Raw genomic sequence first — 18,618 nt, forward strand, 5'->3', positions numbered from 1 at the left:
GTTATTACATGAGAAAGAGGACAATGTAAGTATGACTAATATTCTTCAACAGCACCTTAAAGAGATTTAAATTTACAGTAGTTTAGCAGACAAAGGTTTGTCTGAGAGGGGAGTGCATCCACTTTTGAATCATTCTTTGAAAAATCACATCCTTGAAAACCGGTATGGAAGAATGAGTGGAAATGGCGTTTAATACTATGAGGAAAAGAACACACTGTCAGACACACTATGCAAACATTTAGGCCACTTCCCTGAGATAATTTTACTTTCCCGGTCATTTAATTATTAATGGGTCTCCGGAGACCCCTTTTCCATGTCCCAGGGCAAACATTGAGAAGTTCTATCAAACTGTGAATGTCTAAGTAGTCCCCTGGGAATAAAGAAGCAAGTCATAACCACAAAATTATAAATGTGAAAAATATCTTCTAAAAACTGGGATTTTAACTGTTTTGGGCTGAACTTCGCTGCAAAACACCTCCGTTGTGCTTAGGCAAGTCCTTTGCTTATAGCCCTTTTGTGGAGGTTTTGTTGGAGAACTTTCCATTAGCTGAGCTTGGATAGATAATATCTTAACCAAATACGCTTTTCTGACAATTTACATAATATATGAACTTTAAAGCTGATGAGTTTTATGCATTTGTAACATCCTGTATAGATCATTATTACAAACCTGAAGTAATGTAAAATTATATATAAATAAGGTGGTCAAAATCAAAATGGTAGGTACAATCTGGGCCTTGAGCTGGAACACGGTTAAGCAGAATAGATGGTTTTTCACTTTTGTTTGGACTGTAGTTATGAAGCTATCTCATCATCACATAGGGCCTAATACTCATGCACTTAGAAGCAACACTCCTGAACCTGCAAGAAGGACTTTCGTTAGAGTAAGACTTTGGGACTTCTATCATGATACCATGAACAAACGTTAAATAACGTGAAGGTATTTGCTATTTATTTGTATAAAGCCTGATACGATTATCTTCATCCAAATTCAATGAGCCGAAGGGTCAAATTCACCTATGATGCAATTCCATGAAAGCCAAGAGAGCCGGTGTCATTATACCAGGAATTAGTTTGATAATTGGATAGTAATTGGTTGTCTCTTGCTTTCTCTGTATTCAGCTGGTTTACTGATTGTTTTCTGCAGTGGAGGGTACTCTGAGGGTCTAATGTCTCTGTACAAAGCACTACTCAACTTTAAGCCATCTTAAATTATTTTCTTGAAATTGTGCTTCCTTTTCTTTGAGACCTCTCTCCTTTGAGAGAGAACTGTATTTTTCTTACCAGTCAAAAATGAACATTCACCTTTATTGTTTGGGGTACTCCAGTAGTTCACAACTGGAATGAAAGGCAGCATATTTGTGTGAAGCATTGTAATATGATGCACGATGCATCTTTATTTTAGCATTCCTGTCCAAGAAAGATCCCTATTCTCTTAGTCACAAGGTGGTTTGGGCTAGGGCAGAACCGTGACTGCAGCCAGAGTAGTTCTGGGGGACGTGTGTGTGTTCTCAAGTAAATAGTAGGTACAGGAGCAGGGCTACAGAGTTGATATTTCCAGTAAATTAGAGAACAAAAATGGCATGAGCAATTTAAATATTATTTATAATTGACCTTTATGTCTGTTTTTAATATTCAATCTGCTGAGTGTTTAAAAAAGCAATTAAAAGTCCCGTATAATGTTAAAACCCTTGATAAATGTAATAAACAAATGACATATTCAAAAGAGAGAATCTATGTCCCATTAGGAGAGAAAAAGAAAGATGAGAGCAACATATGGCAGTATAATTAGCATGATTAGGGAAGCACATCAACAGAATTTATGCTGCAGGGAAAATGTAATAAGAAACCAACACACTTTCCTCACTGCCTTGAAAACTGCAAATATCGCTCTCTGAAAAGGAGAAGATGCAGAAAGGCTCTCTGGCATTTAAAGCTGTAACTTGTGTTCTTCTGTCGTTATTAAAGATGCACACAGCCATCTGCAAACCATTTATTTTTTGCAGAGTTCACATTGTCCCATTGCTTTGATTAATAAGGAGCAATATTACACCTCAGCTGCTTTTCAGAAAGATGCTATTTTGGAAACCTAATTAATACTCATTCCACAGTTAGCTTGAGGTGTTCGTTAGTGCCAGATACTGAGTTCTTATTTGTTTCTCATTATGTGGAGAGTATTGCTTCTCAATGCCAACATTTTTGTTTTGCATTTTGGAATAACCTTTCGGCACTCCCGCTTCCCACAGCCCTCCCTTCAGAAGAGCTAATAACACCTGTCATCATGATTTTAACATGCCTATTATGTCTGTTGAAGGCAGTGTGGGCTATTTACATAGATAGACTATCCTGATGCACAGCAAATATCCCTGCCATTTTCTGAACAGTTGGGCCAAAGAGAAAAGCAAAATTTAGAAACTTGGCAATGCAATTCAAATCTCAGCTTACCACTAAGGGTCAGCATATACTAAGCAAATGAATCATTACAAAATTGAAACAGAGTATGTTTGGCCTAGCAGTAGTACAAAATATTTTTTCTGCCCTAAAAAGCCCAGATTATTTAATAAACAAAACAAAACAAAACAAAACTCAAAAAAACCTATAGCGGAAATATAGACATTGAACTTGTATAAACTCCATCAGCCAACTTTGCTGTAACTGGAGATTAGTAGTGTCTTACCAAGTGGCCTGAGGTTTAGTAGAGGGTGCACAAATATCTTGCTTGAGACTTGCCCAAAGTGCTGCTATCCTCACTGGAGGATAAAGGAGAGAATACAGCACAGGAGGTGTTTAGCATCCACTTTGTTGCCAAGTATAATGCTCTGCATGAAAAGGTCAAGTGTAATTGCACGTGTCAGGAACCAACAGAACAACTGAAACTCTTACTGCAGCTCACCAGTGCACTGAGCTGCTAAAGGAAAAACAAGGAAAAAAAAAAGAAGAAAAAAGAGAAAAAGAGAACAGCTGTGGGCCTGAGCACCAATGTGGATACCACAGGAGAGGAAGAAAGGGGAGCTTTAGGGACAGCATGTTTTAAATATGCCCTTACATTGTACCCCTAGGGTTAGGGGATAGATGACACCTTAGGTACTGCAGGAATAAGGTCCCTCATAAAACACCCAGTGTCTCAATCTGTAAATGAAAGAAAATGACAGAGGGAAACCTGCACTGAGCTAGGGACATTTCGTTGTACAGTGCCAGCTGCTAGGCTCGTACCAAAGCAGCCCCGCAGCCTGCAGGAGCCCCGCTTAGGTCTCTCCCCAGCCACCCGCAGCACTGCAGCCTACCCAGACCAGCTCTGGAGAGAGCTTGGACAGCCACCCAACAGTTTGCCTTGGGGAATAAAATACATTTTTTTAAAGAGCAAAAGCCACCACCAGCCTGGCCCTTGGTATTGTAGTCTGTTAGAGGAAGTGCAGACGGCCTGGAAGTCCCTTCCTTACTGACTGACCTGGAGCCTGGACACCGTGGGAGTCCCTGGCCCAAGCACGGGCAGCAGAACCTCTGCCTGCAGCCTGGCCTCGGAGTTGGCACAATAGTGTTCGATGTGATAGTTTTGGTTCAGTAACACCAGCAGTGCAAGAACTAATGGTGATTTTTCAGTTTACATTAGTGGGGAGAAATAACAACATTATGAGAAGACAGTGGGGTAATCTTTGAAGACTTCAACAGCATTTATGGTAACCTTAAAAAAAAATGCAAGAAATTCAGTAATTAAATTGATAGGATAATTGCAGGATAAGAGAAGCTTTCCTGTACACTACACATCATATTTCCCCAAAAGAAAGTATGCTGTTGGGCAAAACCTGTGGCCATTCTAAAGCAACATTCCTCTGACTTCAGTGGAGATTATGCTTGAGAAAGGACTTTTAAATCTTGGCTTTTACTTTGTATCTATTTAAGTGTTATCTGGTTTTGCACCTGGAGAATAAACAACATATACCATCATGTAAGTCAAACCATGGAATTTTTCCAAATAACTTATTAGCACAATGGCTCAATAAATCTCTCTGAAGGGAAGAATCTGTCATGGAATGACAAGTATAGCATAAGAAAAAGAAACAAGGCTGTAAAATGCAATAACAAAACGCCTTTAAACCACTGTACATTAATGAGTTAAGGGATACTGGGAAAAGACTGAGATCAGTCTGAGGAGACAGCTTCCTTTCAATTCTGCAAATAACATTTCTTGCAATACCTTGAAAGCAAGAACAACAGAAAACATACCACAGCAGGGAAAGGTGGTAGATTTAAGAACATGGAGGGGGGAAGAGGAAAAAGACAGAAATCAGAGTTGGTCATTAAGAAAGAACTGTTCATTACTTGCCTGGGTAGTTTTTTTCTGCTTTCTTTTTACATCAGCCTGTTTGTGGAAAATGGACTAATACAACCCATCTCTCAAAATCCTGCTCCCACCAAACCTGTAAGAATCCCCAGCAGGAGCGGGTATTGTGAGAGGAAACAGCTCAAATAGGGAACAAGTCACTGCAATTTTCCTTTAAGGTGTTTTCATATTGGCATTTTCTTTGAGACACTTGGTGTTCACTAACTTTTTGTCTACTATCTCAATCCCCTATTGGTTCATTTACACTAAAACAGAAGACAACATTAATGGATTTTTTTTGTTTTAATCCGTGCTTTTGGTGACATAAACATGTTGGGCAACAATGATTGACCACTGACTCCCACAAAGAGATCTACGTCGTTCAAGTGTACCTATGTGGAGCTCACCATGCTGCGAGATAACCAGAGCTTTCAATTACACACCAAAGCACGAGAGGCTCTCTGTTAAAGGCTGCTGTTTTTAAATGTCAGAGGCTGCACCAAAACCCAGAAAAGACCTAGTTGAGCAAGCAGACTGCTTTTCCTGACCTTCCTTTCTGATTTCCCCACACCCAGATGTTTCTGTCATGGGGTTCACTGACAATCCACTGCAGTGTTTCAGCTCTGCTTCACGACAAGCATTTTTTTTCTGGGCTCTGTTGTTTTACTGATTCTTTCCTTATGGCTCCGCTTACTGTGTGCCTCACAAGTGGAAGATCAGACAAACACGATTTGCTTATCTTTTTAAGCTAAAAATGGCTGATGTATAAAAAAATGTGCATCCTGACTTTGTCCTTCAGATGAGGTCCCACCAGCAAATGATGTCAGGGTGGATCCATAGTAAAATCTCTGCAACAAGTCCTGTCCCTTTGCCAGAAAGGAGGAATCTATTCCTGCACTCAGACGTGCTGCTTGCATAACCTTGGGTCAAGAAGGAGAGAAAGAAACAGGCTTTTAAAATGATAAAACACAGCTGGAATATTTAGAGATGGGGAGATGATAAGACCTGGATTTAGAGATGCATCTAAATACTGGTATGACTATCTAAGGCTCTTATTGGACCTTGATGCTTCATCCAGATCATGGCTGTAAAACAGAACTGTTGTCCTCTCGTTGCTGCAGTAACAATCCTGGGAACACTCAGATCCAGTTCAAACTAAATCTATTTTTTATTTTTTCCTATTATTTATAAAGTGTAATCATCCTCAAGTCCAATAATCATCCTGAAAGAGAGTGTTCAGCGATGAATACTTCAAGCTCTTATCAGGTGTTTTCTGTTGCCTTTGAAATGTTGAGATTCCAAAGTCTTCGATACCTTGTCTTGGTATCGAATATTATAAATCATGCACATTTTTTCATTTGCCCATAAGTCCTAGACAGTCCTTATCTGAAGCCTGTGGGTACTAATAACCAGCAAAAAGCCATTAATATCAAAAGCGCTTTATTAGCTAGCAACACAGATAGATGGTGCGAGGTTAAACACCGATGACTGTTTTACAACTGGGAGTACTGTGGCAACGAGCGACTCTGTGAAGAGCCTGGTGCTGTGCGAAAGCAAAGCTGTGGCAAAGCTGGGAGCAGAGCCCAGCTCTTCTTGCTACCATTCCAGTCTTAACTTTCATCCATTCAAATGGTTTCTGAAGAGTCAATTCCTTCTTTTTGTTGTTTGTGGCATAAAAAGCCCTCAGTTGGGTAAGTCTCGTAGCTGCTTCTGTACGACTGAAGAGTCCTTCTTTTAGTCCTTCTTGCATACCCATGCTGAGCTGGAGTCACAGATCCTGTTTGCAGTGTTTCTACAGAAAATGCCAACAAAGAGGACAGATACAGAGATACAGATGGAGGTCAAAAAGATGGCTCCCAAATATAAAGAAACACTTGTTGACAGATCCTGTTCTCAGCAGGTCTTCGTGGAAGACCTCAAATTGAGAGTGAAATCACCATGCAAGGCATAGACAAAAGGCTCTGTGTTTTCATACACTTCATCTCCTTTTTTTTTTTCTGCTAGCTCAGCCCTTTAAAAGAGACTTAAAGCAGTGAAAGTTAAACCAAGGGTAAAACCTTGTATCAAAGGCAAACAGTTAATACAAAACGACAGTGAATTTGTTTAAAAATCGGCCGTGGATAAAAAAGGAAATGATCTGTCAAGTGTGACTTTGAAGAAAGATTGTTTTCCTTCTCCGCCTTATTTCATTTTATGCCATGAAGTTTGCGTGGTCTAGCAAGCGAAAATGTTGGTATGAACCACACCAAACTTCAACCAGAAGCCCAAGGGCTCAGACACGTGCTAAATCACCACAGCTTGATAGGCTACCGTTTACTGGCTGAAACTGTGACAAATGCAGAGTAGTCGCCCTCTTTCTCAGAGAAGGCTGTACCCTGTACTTGCTGCAGGTGACGAAGGTGAATATCGGCATTTCCCGCGGCTCAGCTGGTGCGTGGGACCCTGCTCACAGGCGTCGCGCGCTCCTGTGTTTCCTCTGGCTCCCAAATCAAAACTTTTTCTAATGCCTCCAGATAACAATGATCTTGTGTAAAGAGAAATTGTTTTGGCTGACGTGACTAGGCAGCCTCAGACCAAAAGCAAGACAAGGACTTTAAGCATTGTATGTCCAGGGAACACAGGGAAGAGTGTCTTTGCATCCTTCTCTAGACTAAGAGTCACCTCTGCTTACTTTGTTTCTCTATCTACATTACTGCAAGTAACTCTAACAATACTGGTAAAAGCTGCCCGTAACTGAAAGGATCATTTTATACGAACATTTCTCTGCACGCTAGACAAACCCACTGTACAATATACAATCTTGTCTAAATGAACATATTATTTATTTTGTAGCTTTTAAATCAGTTTTATTTACAACAGGCCTTAGAGTACAGCTCACACGCAGTAGTTAAGCTCTGGCAGTACTGACATCAGGTCGCTAACACATTTGCAAATTACATTTCTAAGTCATAGAAAATGAAGGAAAAATGACTCTAAAATAACTGTTTTATCTTCGGGTATAAGGATCACAGAATACATTTGCAGGTGGCTGTAAAACCCAGCCGAGGGTGCTCCCCAGGGAGCCCCGGTGCCACCGGCACGCCGAGCGCTGCGGTGCGGGGACACAAAGCAGTGGCGAATGGTCTGACGCACGCACGGCTGCGCAGTTCAGTTACTCTGTGTGACGGGGCTCGAGGCAGCCCCGCGCTGTTTAATGGCCCCACTCCTCTTCCCTTTCGCTAACTCCCTCTTCTTCCTCTGGAAACGCTGAATCACTCTGACTCTTCAGATGCTTAATCCCTGAAAATATAGAAGTCATGGTTAAAGTTGTGTTAGCTCGCGTCGGACGTTTTTTCCCTGAAGGAAGAAACAAACAAAAAACCAAACTAATGGCAAGTTTTTTAATGCCCATACTGACTCCCTTTTTCAGAAACCTTAGTTCAAAAAATACTATGGTGTATTTCCAACAGAAATATTCTCTTCCTTGAATATAGGCTCTTAGGAAATTTATCACGTTTTGTTGAAAAAACTGCTGAAAGATGCCATGTAGAACAGACCAGTATTTGCTTCTCCTTTTTCATTGGTAATCCTTGATCAGATTAGTATTGCCCACCTCAAGCAAGTCAAAAGTTTTCAAGGCTCAGACAGTAGACATGGGAATTATTCTACCAGAATTTCAACTTGACCCTCTTTCTGAGACTGATCTGCTGAAGGTCATCGCTCACACAGACCCAGTGCCCCACGATCACAGCTTCTCGTGTGTACCAGAGGTGTTCTCCAGCATGCATCCCCACGGTCTGCACACGACCTGCAGAGCTGTCCTGATGCAAAGAGCATTGCACCCGACAGAGAGGGAACTGCTGGTGCCGAAGCCATGACAAGACTGGATCATTTCTCACATGGAGAATGTATTCTGTTGACCTCCAAATACCACATGGGGGTGGATGAAAAGGGTAAATACCTATCACAGGATATTTAGGAGTTTAGGTTTGAGGAAAGTTGTGAAGGTCCTACTGCTGGCTGGTTTCAGCCAGCAAGTGAAGTAGGATCTATGAAAATTAATCAAATTGCAAAGTTATTTTCCCTGTCCCATGTTCAGTACAAGCAAGCAGGCCTCAATGAATGGGCCTAATCCCATCTTCTCAGCTCCTCCTTGGTGTGACAGAAGAATTCAAGCTTTTTTTAGCTTGAAAAAAGGAGGCAAAATCAAGCTAAAAAGATGACAGAGAGGAGACACCAGAGATGAAGGGTTGTTATTTTCAAAAAATCTAAACAGCAAATGCACAAGATTAGTTTCTGGGTCCCCTAGTTTTTGACAAAAGCAGTTGTAGTAGAAACATAACTGTTAGTCAAAAATGCATGATTTCAACAAAATGTAAGCCTGAATTAGGTTTTCTGGTGTCATTACTGCCATAACATGGAAATGTTTTTAGTTTCATTACAGATCATACATAGTTCTACTCACCATTTCTAATTGTCAGAAAAAAAAGTTTCCTTTATGCATCAGTTCCTCTGTTGAGGAGAAATTGCACCCCAGCCGCTTTAGATAACCACAGCTGGATAATCAAACACCCCACTGTCATAGCACTTGTAGAGGCACAATTTTGAAAAAGAGGTGCACCCTTAAGGCAAGATCCAGATTACCTCAAATTGTGAGTAAGAGGAATTGATGGTGTATGTCCAAGAGTCGTGGCCCCAGCGTCACTTAACCTGGAGGTTCCTACACTTCACTGTTTATGTCCACACCACTCCAAAATATGGGATAGTTTTTCCAAATACATCACTTGAAAAAAATTTCAACGTAAGTTATTTCAGTTCAACAAAGTTACAAATAGCTGAAAACAGGATCTTACAATGGGTCATACAACCGGAGTGCAGCCAGCTCCACCTCCAACAGGAGCCCATCACTGCTCTGTGCTGGGCTCTGGCCTCCTCTCTCTTTTTTCCCCACACAAACGACAATACTTGGTTCCCTGCGAAACTGTTGTTCAGATGCAAAACAAGCAAATAAATTAATGCTCCCAAGCCACAGTACTTGTAAGTGTGCCCTGCAATAATCAAACTATTTCCAATTAAGTAACTGTGATACATGAAGAGACACTTAGGGTGCTCAGCTACCACCAAGCTGGCCTCTTTAGCAACACCCTTTAGTAAGACAAACACATTAAATATGATTTCACCTAACTATAGGTTAATGGACATTCATTTCAAAATGATACTGTGCTTGTAGGGTAAATTTGTCTCCTGTTGTTTACCCCTGGATTTACAGAGCCATTTCTTGCACATTCACAGTACCCATCTAACAGCTACTATTCAGTATTTCAGACAGGAATTGCTAGGAGCCAGAACGCATCATTTTTTAGGGAGTTTTTAAAAGACTAAAAAGGGAAAGTTATGGACAGAAAAGAAGGATTGCGATATACAGTTAGTATGATGAAGCTTCATGGAATAGTATTTTTGGTAGGAGTGAAGACTTTTGGCTATGTGGTTTAATTGCAATATTCAAGGTGAAAATTGCAGGAAATGGGGAGAAATTACATCAGTGAGCATTACCCATTGATTTTCAGGTAGCAGGCAACTATCAATCTTATTTAATGATTTTTCATAACCTCTGTTCTACAGCCTGCCTTCACCTCTGCCAGTCATTTAATACCACAGTGTCATTTGGAAGTAAAGAGTCACAGCGTTTCCTGCACTGACCAATAAGTGCACAAGACTCGGTGTCATTATTCATAAGCCTCAACATATTCTGACAGCATCAGGTTATCAGAATTAACTGACCCTACGTGTGACATTATGAAATAAGATGCTCAGCTACACAATGAAATAAGTTAGCATGAATTGACGTACAGGTCATGAAATTCCTGTCAGTAACATATGAACATGCGTGACAGAAAAGGTTGGTGGCTTTCCTGAAAAGACATATTTCACGCACAAAGCGTCATACTTTTACAGTGCAAAAAAAGTCTGGGGTAATAAAAATACTTAGTTAAATGATAGCAATCATACTCTTAGATTAAAAGCTTATCTAGCCACATAACATTGCAGTAACCCGCAGTGGCTGCCAAGGGTGGCCAGAAGGCGTTGGAGCTGGGCATGCCCAGGAGCACACTGGCACATTCATCCACAGCTCCTGCTCAGCTAAAACAATTCAAGAGAAGAGGCCGTTACAGCAGCTCTCAAGTGTCACTCCAGCAGGGTTATTCAAGCTGTGTGCCCTGCCCCTTGTCAATACGAAACAAATGATAAGCAGGTAGCAAGGTGGAGCTCTATCCACAGAGATATTTTTTTCTCAGTTGGATCTATTCAATATGCAGTATCTTTGTTTAGCAATATGTAAATTGTTTGCTTAAAGGTTACATTCCGCTAGAGACTGAGTGAAAACTTATTACTCAGGTCACCCAACCATTTTTACAACTGCTACTATGGTAATGTTAATTTATTAGAAAGGATATTTCCTTCTTGTCTTTTCAATCTTCATACACCAGTAACACAGTTCATGCCCTCAGCTTTCTCAAATAGTAATCAAGAGGCACCAGAACGCTGTTGTATGGGGTTTGTTTCTATTCATTGATGAAGCACAGTAGTAAAGATGAGCAACAAATACAGACTCTAAGATTTTACTCATAGAACAAAACCAAAACAAAGCCAGGATATTTGGGGGGGTATGTGGGGGATGTTTTAGAAGATATAGTTTGTATATACAGCAGATCCAAGTTAGAAACATCAAGTTACTGGTTCCATGTAAACTACACAAGCTTCATAATATCAATTGCAAATAGGGAGGACTGCAAATGTTGATCCACAGAGTCACCCTGTCTCACCAATGATGTCCCTTATTCCAGGCAGTGGGTAACTCTGAATTTGTGGGCACCCTCACCTTCCTGAAGCACTGTGCCTGCACTGTCCTGACACCGTTTTGTTTCTCTCACTGCTCTGCCCCCAGCCCGGGTTGCCCTGCCCTGCTCTCCCCTTGCGTGCGGAGGTGGCCCATGGGGTCCGAGCCATCCCGCTGACCCCAGCGGTCCCCAGTCCCTGCTGCGCTCGACCCAACTGCTGCTCCGCAACGTCACGCCCTGGCTGGGGCTTTGCTCTTCGCCTGGGAGGTCTGACAGCAAAAACCCGCTTCCAGCCCGAAGGCTGCCCCTTCTCACCACTCCCTGGCAACGATTTCATACCCACAGCGTGTTCAAACTCACTCTTATTCTGCCTTTAAAAAAAGCCTGTCTGAACACTGCCTCTTGGTTTCTTTTTCCCTTTTTTCCCCCTCTCCTTTTTATGCTTCTAAAGCCAGCAGGACAAGAATTGTTTTCCTCAAAGGGCTCATATTTCACTGCAGGTAATTTAATCCAATTAATGCTGATGAAGAAACCCTTAATGCTAAGCCATATTCAGCAGCCGTGCACCAATATACTTTGAACTGGTAATTCTTTTCAGATGAAGTCACTGCCTCAAAGTGTATTTCTAGATTACTTATAAATTATAAGTGCAAATAGGACAACTTTCTGGCATTTTTGCAGTCACATAATAACATCTATGCTGTTTAATCAACAGCTGTCTTTTTGCTTCTCTCCATCTGACCAAAGCACCAGATTAGAAGCCTAAGCAGTGTCACAAGATACGAAATAACCAAGTGTTCCTGAATTAAATATCTCCTGGAAAAAAATTAAATTGATTCGAGTAATTAAGGCAGCTCCCCATCTCAAGTAATTAAGGCAGCTCCCCATCCTATTTAAAACTTCTTCCTTCACCCCGCTTCACTGCCCAAGGAATGGTGTTGACATTTACCAAACTCAGGATTGAAGTCTGGTTGGCAATTTGAATTCCCTAAAGTTTGAAGGGTTATTTAGTTTTATGATTTGGAGCTGATCCTCTCTCTATCAAAAACACATTTCCAGACTTTCAGAAAGCAGTGAAAGGCGAAGCTGAGCCACAGACAAAGCAGCCTGATTTTCAGAGTTTCAGAACTCAAATCAATTTGAAATTATCAATCAAACAAACCTGGCCAAAGAGGATAACGGCCAAATAAAAATGTCTACTTTATGCCAATCCTAAATGAAATATGTTCTGGTTCCCTCAGCAAAAATGAGAATATCAAAACAAAAATCATGTATTCATGCCACTAAACAGGAAAAAGAACTTTTCTTTTTTATGGAACATTTTGTTTTGAATTTATCAGTCAAATATGTTTTGACTTCTCTGAAACTTCCTCCTCATCTTTTTTTTCTTCCCAACTGAAATGAATTTTTCAATTAAAAAAACAACAGAAAAAAACCCAAAACTAATGTCATGAAAAACAGCATCCACCACAGGTCTTTGGCTAAGTTGGATGCAGTGGGAGGCAGTTGTGAAGGTGACAGAGCCCAGAAGAGCTGGGAGGTCTTCAGGGGCAGCCTCCTCCAAGTGCAGGAGTGGCCCATCCTGACACAGGAGAACAACTAGCTGTATCAGAAGACCATCTTGGCTAAGCAGGGACCCTATGACTGAGCTCCAATGCCAAAAAGATGATGCATACAGTGGATGAAAGTCAAGACAAGGTAAAAATGAGGAATATAGAAAAAAATACAGGCCCACAATCCAGGGATGGTGCTAGGAAAGCTCAAGCTCAGCTTGAGTTGAAACTAGCAAAGGGTGCCAGGGGCTACAGGAAGAGTTTCTTCCCTTACCTTCACAGTAAAAGAAAAACAAGGAAAATGCGGGCCTGCAGTTGAGTGCGGTGAGCGATCTAGACATAGACAAGATTGAGGTGCTCAATACCTTCTTTGCCTTGGGTAGGACTAAGATCTACCAGGCCTTTGTGCCCACAGACAAGGTCCAAGGAGGAGAGGAAAGGTTGAGTCAGTGATCCCTTGAGAAATCTTGACCCACAGAAGTCCATGGGGCTGGTGGGCTGCATGTGAGGGTGCAGAGGGACCCACTGGTGTCAGTGTGAAGTCCATTCTCTGTCATCTTTGAAGGGTTGTGGAAACCAGGAGAGGTCCTCAATTACTCACCATGCATTAGGCTGTGCCTGCAATACTATATTTGCCCCCCCTGCACAAGAAGATGTTGATAGACTTGTTCAAATCCAGTGGAGGCCATCAAAGTGGTCAGGGGACTGAAGTACTTGACCTGTGACGAGAGGCTGAGGGACCTGGGCTTGCTCAGCCAGGAGAAGGGGCAACTTTGGGGCACCTAACAGCAGCCTGCCTGTACCTATGGGGAGGTTACCGAGAAGATGGAGATGTCTGGTCATGAATTGGAAGAGAGTATATTTTGACTGGATATAAGGAAGAAGTTATTTCACTGAGTATATTTAAGCACCGGCGTGGTTTCCCAGAGAGTCTGTGAAGTCTCTCTCCTAGGAGGTTTTCAGTACTGGACTAGACAAAGTCGTGAGCAATCTGGTTAAATTTGGTGCTGATTCTGCTTTGTGCATCAGGTTGGACTATGTGCTTTCCCAAGGTTCCTTGCAACCTAAATGACTACGTGATTTTATGAAATCAAAACTCAGTAAATCTAACATATAGTTTATAAAAGTATATTAACTGTGTGACTGAAGGCTACATTTTTATCCAAGTGGGAGCTTCGAATGCCTCCTTTCCCTGGAACAGAGATGAAGCATCTATTTGCACCAATCACACTGATCTCAGGAACATGGTTTCTTTTCACTCCTTAAAACCATGGGGCCAGACTAAATGAGCATTTCAGTACTGATTTTGGGAACTCATAATTAGGTTACGTGGCCCATTGTGATCTATATATACACGTGACCTATATATACATATATATGGGCTATACATGTTTGTATTTGTTCCCAAATGCAAGGGATGAAAACAATGGGATTAAGGGGTTGCATCGGACCAAGTACTACTGTATGTCCAAAATCAAGGAACATGGATCATCTCTGGCATGTGACAGATATACCTACAGACAAAATCTCACATAGAAATCCCATTCCAGTCGTGGCCCGGTGCATACAAATGTCAAAGAAAAGAATTTAATTTCCTGAGAGGGAGGCATAGGAGCGGGCTGTCCTGCAGAGCAAGTCCTAGCACACGTACGGCTTGCTGCTGAAATGGTGCATCTTTCCGCGAGGGTTTCAGGGGTGGATCATTTGTCTCAGTCACTCTGTACTGGTGCATGGTGCCTGAGGACTGCTGACTATCATTGTAGTTAAAAGAATATGCTCGCTGCCTGCAGATGTAACAGATTTTAAAACCATACACTATGGCCTATGCACTCCTGTTACAAAAGAAATTGCATTCTTGCTCAGCTAGGCATCTGCACAATGGAAGTAACACAGACTCTCAGCACTTCACAAGATGTTTCGCCAGATGTTTCCAGAAGCATCGGGTGCTCCACGTGAGGAAATGTGCTCCCTTCTGGTGGCCAGTGCTAGCGGGAGAGCACCGAGGTTCTCCCTGTGACAGGCACTGTGGTACAGCTCAGCCAGGCACAGCGCACAGTCCCCGGCTCCAGGGAGCTCCCCGCTGTGAAAAGCACAAAATGCTTCCTGCTGTTGCCACCTCCAGCAGAAGCCAAGGACCGTCAGAGCCCGCAGGAGCAGCTGCCTGGCAGAAACCTCCTTCCACGGGAACTGAGCAATTATTAAACACTTTTCCTCTCTGTGACTTTCACCAGTTCAACAGAAGTACAGCTTAACCAGCTTCCATTCTCAGCATTTTCTGCTACATAAAAGTTTAGAAAAAGCTGGTTTAGTCATCTTCAAATGTTCATTGTCAGGTACATGCCAACTACACTGCCAAATTTATTTAAATGTAAGAAATACATGTCTTACCTCTGCCCCATTTGGTGAAGGTATCAGAAACACAGCTGTCATACTGGTCATGGAAAAACTTGAAGCTTACCCACTGCACACACACTGGAAACACACATCCTAGGTACTTTGACATTCTTGATCAAAAATTCAGTTGTTTGGCTGGAGATAAATAAATTCCTACTATATAAAATTTTTGTTTTAAACAGCTGAAATACAGAAGGGTACATATTCCATGCAAGAGCAGGACAGTAAACCAGTAAAGAAAATGCTATAGTTTCCCAAATGCCTATTCTGAGCTTTCTCTTGTTTCCTCTTTGCATAAATGACCTGCTATCTATCTCCCTTATCTGTACAATCAGTTCCTGAAACCTTTAATCCATTTTTACTTAATTGAGTGGTTTAGATAAGTTGTCCTTGCATACAAGTCAGAGTTCAGTGCTTAAGCTTTTGTTAGTAACCCCTTAAAAAACATTAACGCCATCCTTAACCCTACTTGCCTCCCCAGCTGCTCCGGTTCTTCCACTGTTTGTAACGCTTTTCCCATTGCCATCCTCTGATTGTCCTTTTCCCTTCACTCCAGCCTCTGAGGATGGGTGGCAGAGGCTGCAAGTTTTCTTCTAGTCTTACAGTACTCCCGATCTTTGATAGTGTACTTCTCAAATACAGAAATAATAAGCACCTTTATAAAGGCTCTGATGGAAAGAGTTTGTTCCTTCTGTCCAAATTAAAACTCTAGAGTGCATCTTTGGCAGAAGCTTGCAGAAGTCTAAGACATTATCTCAAAGTGGTCAAAATCAAGCTCTTGGTCTGGAGTCCTTTCCAAAATGCTTTGTTCATCTACTATGGACAACACCACCATTTTTTCCTGATGTTCAGGCTTACACGTTTCTGATTTCCACTCTTCTCTAGATCACCATATCCGATTTTCATCTAAGTCTTGCACATTTTTCTTGCTTAATGTGTCCAATACAGTCTTTACCATTTATCCAGTGAAAAGTCATGGAAACTCTCCTTATCCTGGGGTCTTCACTACTACCACATCTCCTTCTCTAAGCTTTATAAACGCACCTTTGCTCCTGCATTCAGCATTCTGCAGTTACAATCACCTCAATCATTTCCATGACCACTTCCTATGCCACCACTGAGCAACTCACTTTCCCTCCTGAGTTCCCTCCACTTATTCCCTCCAAGATATTTCAGACTAATGGTGGCTATTTATGCTTTCAAGGGTAATTAAGTTTCTTCACATGTTATGAGCACCACCCGCTCTCATCTCAAATCAGGAACTGATACAGCTTCGGTGCTCCATTTGCTAGGCTTTTAAATGAGCATTTTCATCCTTTCTCCCACATCATTGTACTGAATGCTGCAGAGATACAACTATCAGCCTCCACGGCCACTTCCAAAGCCTTCTCAAAATCCTCAGTTATGGAATCTGAGAAACAACCTGAGAACATTTTGGTTGCCAGCATGCTGACACAAAGACTGTCACATTCCTTCCTAACACTCTGTATCTGTTCCCGTGTTTGATTGCTACACCCCAGCTGGGAGTTCCCTGGTGCAACAACCAACTTCTGTTAAATGTTTGAACAAGGTTTAATATGGCATAGTCCTAATCCCTGTTGTGGGTTCCTGGGTGCTATGTTAACATCAATACAATACGAGAAGAATTGTGGCATACAGTGATCAGTGGGGGATTACTGAGTATGAATTAAGAGCTAGACCATGACTAATACTTGTATGCAAACAGAAAATGTGTTTTACATACCTTTCCTTGTGTTTCTTCATTCCCACCTACAAGAATGGCTTCAGTCTGCCACCCTGGCAGCAATTATTTCATCTGCTGATGCTTATGGTCATAAATCATGCCAGATCACCTGTGGCAGGAGGCTAGCCCTCCTTCCAAGCAGACCCAGCACAAGAGCAGCAGCCCAGCCTTGCTGAGGGTGGCAGCCCTGGTGTGTCCCAAGGCAGCCACTCTCTTGGGTGGTCCCTGAGCCACCAGTGGTCCAAAGAACGTCAAAAAGTAATCTGTGACGTGACAGCAATAAAACACACAGACCCAGACCTTGACAATTCCCATGTGTGTGAGTGAGCAAACAGAAAAAACATGAGGGAGAGAAGACAAAATAAAAGTAAATGGATGTGGAAAATTTTGCTTTATAGATGTGGGCAGCTGTGAACAGTCTGCTTGGTACAGCCTTTGGAAGTTTTCTAAAAGTTAGGTTGTTCTTTGTTGAGAAAGACTGAAAAATGCTGCTCTGTGGAACTTTCTCAAAGGACTCTGAACGGTACTCGTGCCTGTAAGCATTTGTTAACCAAGGTTTCATGGCAAAGTAAAACTAAGCACTTGAAGCTTGATAACCGACATACAAAGGTCTGCCCTTACTCCTGTGGTCAACGAGTCTGAACACAACCAGGTCATTTGTTATTACACAGGGCTTGGTCCCACTCCTCCAGAAGTTATTGAGGCTTACTCTTACTGTTTTCAAAGAAAGAAGAGTCAGCTTTTGTAACTGATCTTAATTTCCAGTTATAAGGAAGAAATAACTTCAAACAGCTGCTGTTTATTTACAATGAATGTATGTAAAATACTATAAATTAATGTTGTATGGGGCTTTAAAGTTTGAGGTATGAGATAAACAAAATGACACAGAAAATTGGCACACTACGTATTCTCAAACTGCTGTTTAGATTATCCAAGGAAAAGCAAAGTCAGGCTGTCACTCTGTCCTTTACAGCTGATGGAATCTTCAAAGGCCAGCAGACATGGTGGGCCTTCAAAGTTTAGAATAAAAAGAATCTGAAGCACCAGTGTGGCAGTTTAAACTAGGTTGACATTTTAGCAAGCTATAAATCAGCAAAAAAACTTGTGTGCTACATTATTTTATACCTACGCTCAGGCTGAGGAGGAGAAAAAAATTCTCATGTGTCTGTTATGATTATGAGATCAAGATATTATTCAGTCATGCAATTTCATCTACTTTTTTTTTTCTTTACTGTGCATCTCTTTCACAAGTGCTGATGACTAAACCAAAACAAATGATCTGAAGCATTAGCAAATATGACGGGTTTATGTAGGTCACATATCTGATCTGGAGCAGATCAGATCATCAGCATATCCAGCAGGTCACCATGGCCTCATAGATGTTTGTGAATGATCATTTGGAAACCAAGCAACAAGGACTGACTAATTTTCTAAACGTCTGCTGGTTGTTACTAACTCTTCTCTTAGCTCCAGCCATACAATACTCAGTCCTCATGGTGAGCCTTTTAAATGGCAAATTTTGGGGCTCGTGCTACTTTCTCCCAGTCAAAAGACTCAGTGTTAAACTATCACAATGAAGACTGTATGAGAGCAGCAAAATTCATGTTGCAAATGTCTGGCTGCTTTCCATTTTGTTCTCTCACACAGCACTTTCCATTCCATTTTTCCCTCTCAGAAGTCACTTGTAGCAGCACTGGCTCCATAAGACCAGCGTGAGGGAGCTGCTTCAGCACAGAAGGGCTTTTGTCGGTCCTCCACAGGCTGGCCAGAACATGCACTGGAGACAGA

The 18,618-nt window shown here is 41.7% G+C and overlaps 1 protein-coding gene across 1 annotated transcript in view; it reads right to left on the minus strand.

The window, feature by feature from the left end:
* Positions 1–7,511: 7,511 nt before the first annotated feature.
* PPP1R1C (protein phosphatase 1 regulatory inhibitor subunit 1C) overlaps positions 7,512–18,618 on the minus strand; it is a 54,045-nt gene continuing 42,938 nt past the window's right edge. The window contains 1 exon segment of the mRNA XM_050900367.1: positions 7,512–7,600. Coding sequence (XP_050756324.1) covers positions 7,512–7,600 — 89 coding nt within the window.

Source organism: Gymnogyps californianus, chromosome 7, assembly GCF_018139145.2.
Source record: "Gymnogyps californianus isolate 813 chromosome 7, ASM1813914v2, whole genome shotgun sequence".
Taxonomy (NCBI): domain Eukaryota; kingdom Metazoa; phylum Chordata; class Aves; order Accipitriformes; family Cathartidae; genus Gymnogyps; species Gymnogyps californianus.